The following is a 16318-nucleotide window of genomic DNA, read 5'->3' on the forward strand; positions in this document are numbered from 1 at the left end:
TTCTAACAATCTGCACAGCTGCCAAAACTAGTGGAGCCATTGTAAAACATTCATTTTAACTGTGGTCATTCAGTGCAACTTATCCCAGTGCTTTCCTGGAAGCATAAGCTGGGAGAAACGCCTTAATGGTTTAGGCTTTGTGCATCTCTTCCCAAGCCTCCAATTTGTCTCCCTAGCTATCTCCACTTTATGTCGTGGTTCTTCTCATTTATTTTATTTCTATTTTATCTGTGGTGTCTTGAATAGGCAGTATAGTAATGATTATAGCAGGATTTCACAAACAAGATGTTATATGTTATACAAGAAAACTGTCCTTTTACTCTCTATCTGAACCCAGGGAGCCAAACAAGACTGAGCAGAGCTTTGGGGAAAGAGTAAACATATTGGCAACTTCCAACTATGTATTTCAATGAATAGCTGAAGTTTAAAAACAAAGAATAATCTTTATATAGATCCTATGAAATGGGTAATTATTCTTTACTGTTCTAGGCTTCAGTCTCTCATGTTAACTTCTTGTGACTATTATACAGTATCTGAATTTTAAAAAGTATAGCATAGAATTAACATTTAAATGTTAAAATTGAAGGCAGATAACAATAGAGTGTGACTCTTTTGAGATACCACTTGTTTGTGTGACTCTTCAGGTGACAAAGAAGATTATTTTAGAAGGCGTAGGCACCATTTGTACATATAAGAGGCTGATTTACCCGTGTCAATAGGCAATCATATCTAAGTAGCAATTTTAGAAAAGTTGTTGCTTGCATTGTAGGAGTCAACTTTTGAAAACAATTGTGAGTGCTCAATTCATAACACAATAAATTTCTAGAAAAGAAAAAAAAAAGGAAAAACAAAATACATCTGGCCTGTATCTAACTCCCTCTTCTACGAAACTGCGTTAGCAGTTTTTAGCGCAGTGAGCCATGCTGCTCCCGATGCTCATAGAGTTCCTAGGAGCGTCGGGAGCAGCGCAGGCCATTCAGCGCGGCTCTCTGCGCTACAAACTGCTAGCGCAGTTTAATAGAAGAGGGGGTAAGTGTCAAGAGCAAGGCAGATAATGTGGACATATCACAAGTTGAGGTCCTGCCATTGTCTTCTCCCCATCACAGGTTGTCAGCATCATTCTCTCTCTAGGCCAGGGATAGGGAACTCCGGTCCTCGAGAGCCGTATTCCAGTCGGGTTTTCAGGATTTCCACCAATGAATATGCATTGAAAGCAGTGCATGCAAATAGATCTCATGCATATTTATTGGGGAAATCCTGAAAACCCGACTGGAATTCCCTACCCCTGCTCTAGGCCTTCATAGCACTTTATCCAAGCAGTCCCTCTCTTCCCTCAGTCCCATCTACACCACACTCTATTCCCCCAATTTTTTTTTCCATTTCTCCTAATTTCTTCTTCCTCCTCGTTCCTCCTGGCACTTTTCTTCCCTCTCTACTTCTCTTGCGTAATTTGATGTTTTATAATTGGGGGCAGTGAGTTTAATAGTGCTCTTCCTTCCCCACTCCCTAAATCTTTCTAGCCTGTTCTGTTTCTTATTTTCCCTTGACCCAGCCTTCTATTTCCCTTCACTCTAGAGGTCTGCATGGGAACGGGGATCGTGGGAATCCCCCCGACCCACAGGACTCCCATGGGGACCCCCCTCTGACCCACGGGACTCCCACGGGGACCCCCTTCTAGCCAACGGGACTCCCATGGGGATGGAAGGCTTTGGAAGCAGGGTTCATCCATATAATATAATGGACATGTTAGCCTTAGTAAAAGAGGGGGTTTATAAGTTAATTATCTGAACAGAAAACAAAAAAAGGGTTCCACCAAAGAGATTCCACAAGGAAAACAGCAGCGCAAACACAAAAGAAACTGTGGAATTTATGATCCTGTCAAAAGTAATTGCTGTTTTTTATGGGGACGGACGGGGATGGAGGTAATTCCTTGCGGGGATGGGTGGGGACGGAGAGGATCCTGGCGGGGATGGGTGGGATTTCTGTCCCTGTTCAACTCTCTACTTCACTCCCCAGCTCCAATACACTTTTCCCTAGTCAGCTGCTGCTCGATGCAGGTTTGGCTCACCCATCCCTTTACAGATTCCCACTTCTCACTCTCCTCTGCACATAAGTCTTCGTAATGTTTGTTGATTTAACTCATCTTCAATTTGTGACTCCCTATTGACCACAGCGTTGGATCATTCCCCTTCTCCGCCTTGCTCTAGGCCAAGGGTGAAAAATGTCCCTCCTCAAGGGCCGCAATCCAGTCGGGTTTTCAGGATTTCCCCAATGAATATGCATGAGATCTATTTCCATACACTGTTTTCATTGTATGCTAATAGATCTCATGCAGTTTCACTGGGGAAATCCTGAAAACCTGACTGGATTGCGGCCCTCGAGGAGGGGCTTTGACACCCCTGCTCTAGGCACATTCCTGTTTTCTGGGGCTGGTTCCCCATTCCCTTTTGCGTACTTCCCCTAGCACTCACAGATTCTGGACCAAGGACCACCTTCTGCCTGCAGAGTCCACATCAGATTACACTGTGCAACAAATTTTAACATTTTTTTCTGGAGCAAGAAGAAAATGAGGTTTACTTTATAGAATTTGACTTCCTATGTAAGAAAATAGCCTCAGTTTTCTCCTATCACATATAGGGTTCCTTTTACAAAGCCACGTTAGCGGTTTTATCGCACGCAACTTTTTAGCGCGCGCTAACTCCCGCGCTAGCTGAAAAACTGAGGCGGTAGTGGCTAGCGCGGCCGGCAAATTAGCGTGCGCTATTACGCGCGTTAAACCGCTAACGTGGCTTCATAAAAGGAGCCCATAGTTTTTAAGCAAATTGCAAATATTTATAACATGAGCAGTCATAATGTAACGCATTGCGCCAATTTAAGAGTTCCTATAAATACTATTTTCTAGAATTGTTTTGCTGTTGGAAGTGCGTTTATAGACGAGATTAGGAGCATCTAATGTCCAACAATAGTCAGACATCATTGATGAATTCCATCTGCCCTGATATCGTTTCTCCATTGTAGCAATGTCCTGGTGAAACCTTTCCCCGTGCTCATCACTAACATTACCAAGAAATTTGATGGAGACTCCAGTAGATAGAACCTAAGCACACTACCGGGCAAGGTTCTGGGTTTTTGGCCCAGAAATATCTAAGAAAAAGGACCATTTAAATTAATTTATGGAGCATGTATGATTGGGCAGACTGGATGGACCATTCAGGTCTTTATCTTCTGTCATTTACTATGTTATGATGTGGAAGCTTCTCTGGTGAGCGGAAGGCTATCCTTGTTGTATGAAGTACAGCCTTTTGAGAACCAGGCGTCCAGTGTATCAAAATCAGGATGGAGAGAGGTACTTTTGACCATAAGTAAGATGGAGAAGTCTTTCCCAGTGTTTAGGTTTTGTTTCTGAAAAGATTAACTCTTTGTATTGTCAAGCAATTGAATCCATGCAGGAATTGAGCTCTGTGGTTACAATTCAGAGACATTTAGGGCTCCTTTTACGAAGGTGCGCTAGGGCCTTAACCAGTGTTCCCTCTAAGCTGCGCTGGCGTGCGCTGGCGCACAAAATATTGCCTCGCAGCGCACAATGTCACGTCACAGCGCACGGCGTACGGAGATGGCAGGCCGCGGCGAGAGGAGAATCGGGCGAGTTGGCGCTGGCGCCCGATATTTTTAGCGCACGGGGAAAAAATTTTGCTCACACCACCCGCCCGCTTAGAGGGAGCACTGGCCTTAACGCGTGCTAAATTGCCCCGCGCGCTAGCCGTTACTGCATCCTTTTGAGCAGGCGGTAGATTTTCGGCTAGCGCGCGCTATAGTGCATGCTAATCCAGTGCGACCTTTGTGAAGGGAGCCCTTAGATAAGAAGATTGGTGAACTTCAAACAGTTCAACAAATGTTAGTGAAGGATAAATGGTTTGATTAATTATAAATTGGAGGCAATGGAAAATCAACTGAGACATTTGAATCTGAGATTTGTGAATTTTCCCAAATCTCCTGTGATGTCATCTTTGGACATGGTCAAGAGAAGTATTACAGATTTCACTGGACAACAAAGTTTTTGCTTCTTCAACACTTTCAGGTGTATCTTATAGATTTTTGGCTGCTGATCACGAAAATCACAATTAAAATTACGTATCATGTATCATTTTAACAAAAACAAAATCAAACTTTTATAATTTCTTGTTACATTTTCAGGCTAATGCAATTAATTTTAGCCTAATTCTTAATATAGGCCTATTGCTCACTTCGTGTATGGTTGGGCAGACTGGATGGACCATTCAGGTCTTTATTTTCTGTCATTTACTATGTTACTATGATGTGTTTTTATGTGAAGCTGGTAGGTCAGTGTAAGCTCTACAAATGTAACTCACACAGTAATTTAATACAAGCTATGATTTATTAGTACTGAAGTTTATCTCATACTTTGATATTATACAATGCAAATATCTATTATGCCAAAGCCTATCTCTCACTCTCTCAGCAATCGGAGTCCCAAACCTCAAGGTCTGTCTCTTGGTTCCGGAACTGGAAATTGTCGGAGTTTCAATCTGGACTTAGGAATGCTTCCCTTATTAGTCCAATAAAAGGTATAGAGGTTCTCATTGGCTCACCCAGAAACAATTTGTCAAGCCGGCATTATTGTTGTCCTTTACCTGGATAAGTAGGCAGATCACAGTAAAGTGTCCTTGCTTGAGTCACTATATTATCTGTTTGTACCAGTACCCAGAAATGGGCCCATGCCAGCCGACTCCGTGCATGATTTCCTACTGTGATTTTTAGATAACATTTTTTCTTGTTTTACTTAAGGAATATAGGGATGTATTTTTTTATACAGTCAGGAGCATTCTAACTGCTGAGTTGCTTATCACCTATTTTTCTAGCCCTGTTTATCATATAACACCTGTCACTCAACTACTAATTGTAACAGCATCAAATAGCTCAATTTTAGCTATTCCAGTAGCACTGGTAATGTTTTACATTTATAATACAGGATGTAAACAGTAGCATTGTTTTTATAGGTGTGGCCACTTACAAGGATAAGCTGTTCAAATTCCGAAATGGACGCTGGGAAGATGTCCTGAGCGATGAAGTCAATCTCAACAGGGGTGTAGCTAACCTCTTTGCTGGCCGTTCTGTGGCTTGCGTTGACAGGAAGGTAAGTAGGGCATAGCCTGTAAAGTGACCAGCAGTGCTATAGATGTGATGGCAAGCCAAAGTTTTCAGGGTGGCAGATGATAGAGCTCCTTGTATGAATGAGATATGGAAGCTTTTGGTATGAAAGAGGAATGTTATTCACCAACCAGAAATGGGAAGAAAGAGGGGAAGGTCTTAATAGGGGGGGGAGGGGTCAGAGCTTTGATTTCAGAGTGTGGAGAAGGGATTTCAGTATGGTATGTAGGACTTCAGCGTTAGAAGACAATGTCGAAAACTCTATGGGAGGGTGTCTATTGGGCTTTCAGTATGGAGGAAAACACAATTCTCCCAGTAGGGTTTAAGATGTTGTTGGGACAAGACCTCACTTCTGTCAACACACTTCTCCACTTAACCTACATGCTCTTCACACCTTGTCAGTCTTCTCCATCTTTGGACTTGCCTTCAAGCAGATATACATGGTCTCTAGATCTTCAAAAATGCTTTCAATAAGAACTCATCTCTTGCTACTTAATCCTCCCCACTTTTCTGCAAACACTTTATGGGTCATCTAGTATCTCCTTCATGTACATGCTCATAGTCTGGTATTTTTGTTTTCGATTAGATATTTGGGATAAAGTGCCAATAAAACTGAATACTCATTTAAGCTTACCTTGTGACTAAGGGGGAAGTTCTATAAATGGCGCCCTAATCACGACGCCTATCTTAAATTTGCATGCAGTTTTTTAAATTGACTTAATTGGTGTGGTCATTGACCATGCTATTAAAAACCAATTAAAAAATTACTTACACCCTCTGTTACTAAACCACGATAGAGGTTTCTATTGCAGCCCAGAGTGCTAAATGCTCCAATTCCCATAGAATTCCTATGTGCATGGGAGCATTTAGCACTCTGGGACTCTACCACGGCTTAGTAAAAAAAGGGCCTTAATTAGGGTTGCTTGCGGAATACTAGATGGTCCTAACACCTACCTACAAAGTAGGCACGGTTAGGGGCGGAGAATAGGTGTGGTTGACTTAGGCATCCGTGTTAGGCACCGGTAAATTATACCAGTACCCGCCACAAGGACGCCTAGTGATTTCTAAGCATGCCTAGGTGCCGCTAAGCGTAATTCAATAAGCAGCATCTAGTGGTTGATTGACGACCATGCCAACCAGTGCCTACAAGTTAAATGCAGCTAGGCGACATTTATAGAATCAGACCCTACATGTGTTTACTTTCTTTGCCAAACCAAAGACCGTAAAAGTTAGTGATTACCAAGCTCACTTGTTAAGCCAAAAACTTCTCTTCCCGTTCCATAAAATCATGAGTAGAATGGAACAGGTAGATGTAAATTGCTTCTCTACTTTTCCCTAAAGTACAATTTCCAGGGAGCACATGGTGAAGTACATTCAAAACAAACCGGAGGAAATATTTCTTCACTAGATATGTAACTAAGTTCTGCAGTTTGTTGCCAGAGAATGTAGTAAAAGTGATTAGCATAGTAGGTTTTTAAAAATGGTTTGGACAAATTCCTGGAAGAAAAGCTCCTAAGCTACCTGGAGAAAATCCTTTATTTCTAGAATAAGCAGCATAAAATCTGTGAGGTTAACTCTCTTGAGATCCTGCCAGGTGCTTGTCGCCTGGATTGGCCACTCTTGGAAACTGGGCTTGACGGCCCTTCAATTTGTCCCAGTATGGTGGTGATTATGTACCGTACGTAAGCACCCTGGACCCTACTGCGTGCATCCGACTGTCTTTTGCTCTTTGGCCCAAAGGAGGTTTATGCGTGAAGGCATTTCTCAGTCTAACAGCTGTAGTGACGAGTCCTCAGATCCCGACAAGTTGGTCAGCTCTGGCTGAGCGAAGAATAATAGGCCCAGCAGCTCCTCCACTCTAATCTCATTTCACTTTTACATTAGTTTTGAGTCCTAACCTTTCAGCAAAAAAAAAAAAAAATCCCTAAGCACCTCTGTGTGGATTTTTTTTCCCAGTTGTCAGTGCTGTCAGATTGGGGGAGGGGATGTGTTGGGGGCAGGGTAGAAAGTGTCAGCTGATAAACAGTGTCTTTGTGATTTATACCACCTGTCAGCTGCTTTTTCATCCTACACCTCCTCCCGCAGTTTGTTTTCTAATGATTATCACTAAATCAGAGGCACAGCTGCTCCACCAGAACAATAGGCAGCTTGGAGGAGGGCACAGGTGCTAGCAGCTGGCCACTTTTTGCATTGTAGTGATACCAGCAAACTGCACCAGCTCTACTGTCAGAAAGGGGTGTGCAGAATTATTCAAAAGAATACAAGCTGTCAGTCAGCGGCTGATAAAGTTCTTCATTGCTCTAGTTCTGGTTGATCAGGCCAAAGTGGGACACACTGATGCATGCATAGTATATTTTAACAGGAGGGATTCATTCTAGAAGAGAAAAAAAAAGATAAGGAGAACAGGTGGGCCGTGGAGCCTAATTTAAATGGTCCTTAATAATTGCAAAAGCCCACAAATCAGACATTCTAATCTCTGCACAGCTGTAACTTTTCTAATTGTCATTTTAATGAGATTGCAAACCAGCTCTTCTTCTTTTTTTTTTTTTTTTGTTTCTGAGGTTTGCTTTCCTTTCTTTTCGAGAGGATCATTGATACACTTCATGATAAATCACTTTGTTCAGATCCTCGTTATTTAGCGGAGGTCAATTATTCATTTGAATTCATTAAATTATTCCAGCGCTCCGTCAATTCACTAAGGGCTGGATTCTACAAATGGTGGCAGTATCGGCGGCTGTCTAAAAATCGGCCACCGATCTTGTCTCAATCAAGTAACAGCGCCGTTTGTAGAATTGCGGCTACCTCGGACTTAGGTGCTGGAAATGTAGGCCAGGGTTTTCGAGGCCTGCAATTCCGGCGCCTATGTTTGACGGGCATATTATCTACAGAGGTGCCTAAGGTCATTTCCGGTTTTAGCCACACCTACTTCAACCTTAGGCATTCTAAGGCGCCCCATAAACCTGATCTACGCACCTTAGGGCCCGATATTGCACCTAGAAAATCGGCACCAACTTTTGCAGTGCTAAACGTGATCCTTTGAAAGTTATGCACAACTTGTAGAATCGTGCTTAGCACCGTTAGGCGCCTTAACTTTTTAAGTGCTCACATGTACGCCGGATTTTTTCTTAGTTTAAATGCCTGCACCTAAGTTGTGCGTACAAGTCAAAAACCTGTGCATAACTCCAAAAAAAAAAAATAATAAAAAAGTGCACAATCTGCCCCTAAGCATGCTCACTTTTAGATACATGCACTGGAGATGACACAACACTTTGTGCTCTTTGCCTACCAAGTTCGCATAAATTCAATTAATTCCAATTAGCATCAATTCTGAAATGTTAATTGCCAATTATTGGTGCCCAGTCCCTCCTGTCGTCACCCCCAAAATAATCCCCGGCAGGAGGGATGCCGACTCCATTCTGCCAATACCCCCCTCCCCGAACCCCCCCCAAACCCAGCCAGACCCCCTTCCCCCGGTACCTTTATTAGTAAGGCTGGCCAGAGGGATGCCTACTCTCTTAAGTATGGCAGGCCTTCCCCTTCCTGGTCATCCTGGGATGCACTGGGGAGGAGCTTAAGGCCCTGATTGGTCCAGGTGCCTAAGGCCCCTCCCATAGGCCAACCGGAGTCTTAAGCCTCATTCCCAGTGCATTCTGGGATGCACAGAGTGGCCTAAGACTCCGCTTGGACAGATACCTAAAGCCACTCCCATTGGCAAACCTTCTGCCAAGGGTTGTTTCGGAGGTTCTGGCAGGAGGGCATTGACATCCTTCCTGCCATAGACAGTGTGGAGGGTTCATGGGTGGTAATGGGAGGGAGTGGACATCCCTCCTGATGGCTGACTTACGGTGGGGTTTGGGGGTTCCCTGCCATGGCCATTCAGCTGATTGCGGCAGGGAGATTTCCTTGCCATGATCAGTTTAGCGCCCGCGTCTATTTGAAATGTAGGCCAGCATTTTGCTGGCCTAACAGGCGCCTATTGCGGCCCTAGGGAGACACTTTCAGGTGAAATCATGCCCAGGCTTGAGCAAGCTTAAGCATCCCTGGGCGCTTCCATGCACCCAATACAGATGCCTTTTCCACTCAGGGTGAGTGGACAGTTCCCAGGTGCTTTTGCAGGAACCTATATGCAAATGAACTCCATTGCCACTACTGAGGCTTCCCTCTGCTGGCCAGTGACAGAATGTTTAACCCTGTCACAGAATGAAAAGAGGATTCAGATCCAGTTGAGGTTAATAGTCGCAGAAACTCTTTACTGTCTGAAGGGCAGTCAGTATTTAAATGAAATGAAGAGGTTTTTTCAGTCCAGTTTTCAGTAGACATTTATATGTGATCTCTCTCTCCCTCTATGTACATATATATAGATGTACAATATCTATTAGACATACATTTTCAGCAAGAAATAGCTGTATGAAGTTATACTGATATCTATTCATGTAAAGATGGTGATAATAAATGGATAAGTGTCAATGATGAATGAGTAATATGGTGGCACTTTTGCATAATGTATGCTGATATTCAGATCCCATCCCTTTTCCCTTTATAGGATGGTATGGATAATATATGGCAAGGGCTATAGCATGCTAAAATTCTGCTCTGTGTGACTTGTCCACCATTCTCAAACCCCTTACCCCAGAGCATCCACCGCCTGCAAGCCCCCAAAAGAAGCATTCCCCCCTTCTGAGGACCCCCACCTCTCCATTGCCTCCTGTGCTTATCTGTCCAATGTCCTGGTGGCCTAGGATAGGGTCTATGTTTTTACTTGTTTTCTTTTGTTTTTTCATTCAACGAGGAGTCGTGAAGACAAGATGTCAGGAGACCAGCCAGGGGTGTATAGTTCAAAAAAATCACTTTATTGGTGAATATGTCACAATAGCTCAAAGACTCGACAGTGGAAGTGTTTTGGTGTATGTGCCTTTATCAAGAGTCTGTCTTTAATGTTGGCACCGTGTATAGATCACTGGGTTAGTGATGGCTCTGCTGAAGAAGCATGTTGTCTTCTGTTGAAGTCTGGTGTCCAAGTTCTAGGTGATGCCAAGTTGCTCTTGGTGATCTGAAGCTCTTCCTCTCTGGCAGTACTTTGTTGATACATGTCTGGTCCTTCATCAGCTGGTTGATGAGTTGAAGACACAATGCTGGTGGCAAGACTGTTCACATCTGGACTGTTCTCTATGTCAAAGTTAGGGACTATGAGTTAAAAGAGGGAAGGAGAGGAGAGAGATGCCAGACCAATGGGGGTGAAAGGAGAGATGGAGGGGGAGGCATACAGTTTCTGGAAGGGGTATTGAAGGAGAGAAGATGCCATATAGGGGCAGAGAGATGGCAGACAGTGGATGGAAGGAAGAGAGTAACAAGAAGATGAGGAAATCAGAAACCAGAGAAGACAAAGGTAGAAAAATATTTTCTATTTATTTATTGCTTTAGGAGACATGTGTCATTGTTTCTGTGGTGTTGCATTGTATGCAGAGTCCAGCTTCTTGCTGGTTCAATTTAACCTTTGTCTATGTATTTCTATTTTATCCCCCCTTTTACAAAACTGTGGAGTGTTTTTTAGCGCCAGCCATGGTGGTAGCAGCTCTGATGCCCAGAATTCTATGAGCGTCAGAGCTGTTACCACTGTGGCTAAAATCCACACTACAGTTTTGTAAAAGTGGGAGGGGTTAGTTTGTGATTACATATTCCATACTAGGCAAAGGTGTTTTCTGTGTTCTATGTGTTCGAAAGACATCGTTTTCTGTTAGGATTGACGGTGTAGTGTACTAGTCTGGCTTGTTTAGTTTTACAATGGATGTATTGATGTTATACTGCTCACTGCATATGTAAGATGCTGCCTTTTCCTAGGTGATGTGATGTGGATTGTTACTAAAAAATCATGTTTTTCATACAGATGGGGGGAGGTGCCAAAAAATGATGGGCCCCGGGTGTCACATATGCTAGGTACGCCACTGGTCCCACCTCCCTTTTGTTTTCTTGAGTATCGTAGTGCACTAGTGGAGTGAAGGAATTCTGTAGAGGTAATATTAGTGAAGGTGGATGTTTCTGTGTTACATGTCACAGTCTTACTGAGCCTACTGTGATCCATTTATTCCTGGGCTGTTTTATTCTTTGAGGTAGAGGTGGTAAGTTGGTATGATTTTGTGTATTCAATTCCTGTTTAAGTTTGCAGAGCTCCTCCTTAATACTAGCAAGTTGAAGACAGATGGGGCAACAGATGGGGCAAGCCTTAAGCCTCCAAATAGTGTGTCTTGGAATTAAAAGGGACTGGGGTTCAAAAAGGGACTGGATGACTTCCTGGAAGCGAAGGGGATAACAGGGTACAGATAGAGGTTTACCTTACAGGACATCGATCAAATAGGGTTAGGACATTTTAGGTTAGGTAGGGAAAACTTTCAGGTCATGAACCTGGAGGGCCGCCGCGGGAGCGGACTGCCGGGCACGATGGACCCCTGGTCTGACCCGGCAGAGGCAATGCTTATGTTTCCCTTATGTTATGTTTCCCTTATGTTAAAGCTGGTTCAGTCATTGGTTCTATCCACATTGAACTACTGCAACATCATTTACGTGGGTATACCTAAAAAAAACTGTGAGAAAATTAAGAATAGTGCAGAACACGGCTGTCCGCTTAATATGCGGACTAAAGAAAAGCGAGCATTTAGTCCCTACAACAAACTGCTACACTGGTTGCCAATGGAGGCACGAATAATGTTCAAGTTCTCTTGCTTTTGCTTCAAAGTGGTGTAGGGAATGGTCCCTAGCTATCTCTTACCACATTTCGAGCTACATCCCCACTAGGACAACCAGAAATTGTAATCTTTTTTGCCTATCCAAGGATCACTGATTGCAAATACAGGTCCTTTCTGGACAGAACTTTTAAGTTTCAAGCTAGTAAACAGCAGACCTGGCTAGGCAATTACATCAACAGAGCCAGGTTGACCTAAGGCGCATTTCGGAAAGAAATTAAGACAGCACTGTTCAATAGATTTATCTCCTAATCAGATACCATGTTAAAACTATTAACACCCATGCTGATAACTTAGAGAAATATGTGTATTTTTACTAATTTTATTCTGTAGTTCGCTGATTGTCCAGCTCTCTTCAGTGTAAACCGCCTAGAAGTCGTAAGATTGCGGCGGTATAGAAAAAAAAAATGTTATTATTATTATTAATGTAATGTAATGTAATTTATTTCTTATATACCGCTAAACTCCGTTAGGATTCTAAGCGGTTTACAGAAAAATAGACAATAGGGTGCATTAAAATTATAAGTAAAATAGGTACTTAGAAATTCCCTTACTGTCCCGAAGGCTCACAATCTAACTAAAGTACCTGGAAAAATGACAATTAGTAGAGTAATGAAGAAATAAAATAGAGAATAGATGAGAAAAATAAGAAAATAAACATTCTAATAAGACTACAATGATCTAAAGGACTTTGAAAGGTTGAAAAAAGAGGGGAGATAAAAGAATAGATGCAGAGGGAGAACCGTTGAAGCAATAGAATTCTGGGGAAATTTAAATGAAATTTGAATGATAAAATAAAACAAATTAAGTGGTAAAACAATAAATGAGATTAAAAAATATATTAAAAAATATATGGCCTCTTTTACAAAGCCGCGCTAGCGGCTGCCGTGCAGCAACAGCCCCGAAGCCCTTTAAATCTCTGTGGGCTTCGGGGCCATTAGCGCGGCTTTGTAAAAGAGGCCGATAGTATTATATTATTACCTGCTGAAAATTGACCTAATAGCTTATAGAGATAGTGACTTCATATTGTTGCTGTCTAAGTTTTGTTCTGTCCCTGAGAGGCCTAGAGTACTGTCCGATTTTAACTGCATATCTTTTGGCCATGTAGATATGGCCAAAAATGAAGCATTACTCCGTTCATAAAATTGACATGCAGTTACACAAGCGGCACCCATAAATTTCTTGCTTTCACCATTGTTATAAATCTTTAATTTGCCTTGCTGTTTTATTCACCTCAGAAAGCAAGGTGCGTTTTGAATAATGTTTCTAAGACTGATATATTCAGCAGAAGAAAAATGGCTAGGAATAACTCCTTCCTGGTTGTTCCTCGATGACTAGGTGATCCGCAGATTTTCAGCGGAACATAACTGGAGAGTGCTGCTGAAGATTCGGAGAGACCGCTGCAGCGCTATTTGTTAGTGCCAGGGAAGACTTGGGAGTGGAATCAGGGTGGAGCCGGGAGTTGCCCAAGTACTATCGCTATTAAAACCATTGTCTACTGTCTTAAATTACTGCTATGTGTCTCCTTTGTAATCCACTTAGAACTTTGGATAGTGCAGAATATACATGTACAAAATAAATAAATATATCTGATGAACTTAGGATAGCAAAAATGCTGTCTTAAGTTAACCGGATTGCTAACTATCTGAGTATCATTGTTGAATATCAGCAGTATTTATTTATTGGGATTTATTAACAGCCTTTTCATGAAGAGATTCACCCAAAGCATTGTACAATACACTGATGGTACATCAGGTACTCAAGTATTTTCCCTATTTGTCCTAGCAGGCTCACAATCTAACTGTGGTACCTGGGGCAATGGAGAGTTAATATTAGGGTTAACATATTTCCGAAGACAAAAAAAGGTCCCACAGCCCCGCCCACACTCCACCCAGTGACCCCCCCACCTTTCACCCATTTCCTTGGTCCTCATTCCCATCCTCTGTACCCTTTTAGTGCTATTTTCTCCCTCCCCCAACCCTCCTTCCCCAAGGGTGCTTCTCTCTCTCTCTCTCTCTCCTTCCAATCCTCCTCTCCTGTGGGTGCTTCTTTCTGTCTTTCTCTCTCTCCTCTTCCAACCCCCAACTCCCCACCCCTGCATGTGCCCCTCTCTCTCTCTGCTTCCAACCTCCTTTCCTGCTGTTTGTTTCTCCCTTCCCATCCAGCACTACTCTACTCCATGCTCTTCTCCAGCCCTCCCTCCATGCTGTTTCTCCAGATCCCTCCATGCTGTTTCTACAGCCCTCCTTCCATGTTTTTTCTCTAGCCCTTCCTCCCTCCCTCCCTCCCTCCATGCTATTTCTACAGCCCTCCTTCCATGTTTTTTCTCTAGCCCTTCCTGCCTCCCTCCCTCCATGCTGTTTCTACAGCCCTCCTTCCATGTTTTTTCTCTAGCCCTCCCTCCCTTCCTCCATGCTGTTTCTCCTGCCCCCCTTCCCATTTCTCCCGATCATCGATGTTGATTCTTCAGCTCTCCAACTTCCGATGCTGATTCTCTTAACGACTTTTCTCTCCAGCTCCCAACTCCCCCCACCTACCTCTTCCCCAGCCACTGTAATTCAGTCTTTGGGCAACCGGCAGCAGCAAGATGAGCCTGCTGTCACCAGCATGCTCCAGAAGCAGCCTCTCTGCAGCGACTTCCTGTTCCTGCATAGGTGGGACCTGCAGAGAGGCAGTTTCCAGGGCAGGCTGGCAGCAGAAGGCTCACTTTGTTGCTGCTGCCAGCTGCCTGAAGATTGAATTGCAGCGGCTGGGGAGGAGGTAGATGGGAGAATTGGGACAACTGGCTAAACCCGGACAGACTCCCCCATTTAAAAAAAAAAAAAAAATCATATGGGCACCTGGACAGTCCTCTAAAAAGAGGACATGTCCAGGTTTTCCCAGATGTATGGTAATCCTAGTTAGTATATTAGATATAGGGAGTAAATACTCAAAAATATCCTGTGTAAAGCAATTCTCCCAATTATTCACAGGCATAAACAACTTATAAAAATATATAATTACATATTTTATGTGAAATGATGTGCTTAGACCCTCATGAGAGCCGCAGCATAACTAGGAACATCATTTCCATTCCCATTATATCACTACCAGATGGAAAAAAAATCACAAACCCTACTAAACAAAATATAAGAAGTCACTTTATCTTGGGTTGTGAAAAGATGTATTGGCAACAGTGGTCCCGTTAATGCAGTGGTTCCAGGTGTTTATAGGGTTTGTGATTTCGGTCTTATCTGATGGTGGTATAATGGGATCGGAAATAATGTAGTGATGTTCCCTGTTATCTTGCAGTTCTCATGCAGGTGTACATGAGGGCCTGAGCATATCATTTAACATAAAATATGTGAAAATATCAGCCGTAACCAAGTAGGTTCCAGAAAGACCCCTGACTACCTGGAAGTTTAATGCTGATGCCCAGATAGGTGCCAGCAATGCATATTTATTTATTCAATTTTTTATACTGTTCTCCTAGGGGAGTTCAGAGCGATTTACATGAATTTATTCAGGTACTCAAGCCTTTTTCCCTATCTGTCTCAGAGGGCTCACAATCTATCTAATGTACCTGGGGCAATGGGGGGATTAAGTGACTTGCCCAGGGTCACAAGGAGCAGCATGGGTTTGAACCAGATGCTGCAGGACCAAGCGGAGACCGATGATGTAGAAGCTAAGTGGTTAACACTGAAATCAACCATACATGAAGCAACTCGCCGCTTCATAAAATCAGTAAGTAAACGACAAAGAAACAATAAACCCCAATGGTTCACCGCGGAGATCTCGCACCTCATTAAGGAGAAGAAAAAAGCGTTTCTCTCCTACAAGCGCACGGAGAAAAGAGAGGCAAAAGTAGAATATAGGACCAGGTCTACAGCGGTCAAAATGGCAGTTAGGGAGGCAAAACTTCGAGTGGAAGAAATTCTGGCAAAAAACATTAAAAAGGGGGACAAATCCTTCTTCAGGTATATTAGTGACAGAAAAAGGAACACAGGCGGGATAGTACGCCTTAGAAGACCGGACGGAAGTTACGTGGAAGCAGATTCCGATAAAGTCGAACTACTGAATGAATACTTCTGCTCAGTCTTCACCTGTGAGGCACCGGGACACGGTCCGCAGTTGAAGGCAACACAAAACATAGAAGACCCGTTTCAGAATTTTGAGTTCACACCAGGTGAAGTTTACAGTGAACTGGCAAGACTCAAGGCGAACAAAGCCATGGGACCAGACAATTTGCACCCAAGAGTGCTCAGAGAATTGAGCGATGTCCTGGCGAAACCGTTGGCTGAGCTATTCAATCTCTCCCTAAGTAAGGGGAAAGTTCCCCTGGACTGGAAATTAGCTAATGTCGTTCCTCTGCATAAAAAGGGTTGCAGGGCAGAGGCTGCGAATTATAGACCGGTGAGTCTCACATCAATAGT

General features: G+C 43.1%; 1 protein-coding gene across 5 annotated transcripts in view; it reads left to right on the forward strand.

Moving 5' to 3' along the window:
* The window catches only part of CRTAC1 (cartilage acidic protein 1), a 631767-nt gene that overhangs the window by 281563 nt on the left and 333886 nt on the right, over positions 1-16318 (forward strand). For all 5 annotated transcript variants that reach the window (XM_033942560.1, XM_033942561.1, XM_033942556.1 and 2 more), the window contains one exon: positions 5019-5155. In XM_033942560.1, the coding sequence (XP_033798451.1) occupies positions 5019-5155 (137 nt within the window). The remainder of the gene's footprint in view (positions 1-5018; positions 5156-16318) is intronic.

This window comes from Geotrypetes seraphini, chromosome 4 (genome assembly GCF_902459505.1).
Source record: "Geotrypetes seraphini chromosome 4, aGeoSer1.1, whole genome shotgun sequence".
In the NCBI taxonomy this organism is placed as follows: domain Eukaryota; kingdom Metazoa; phylum Chordata; class Amphibia; order Gymnophiona; family Dermophiidae; genus Geotrypetes; species Geotrypetes seraphini.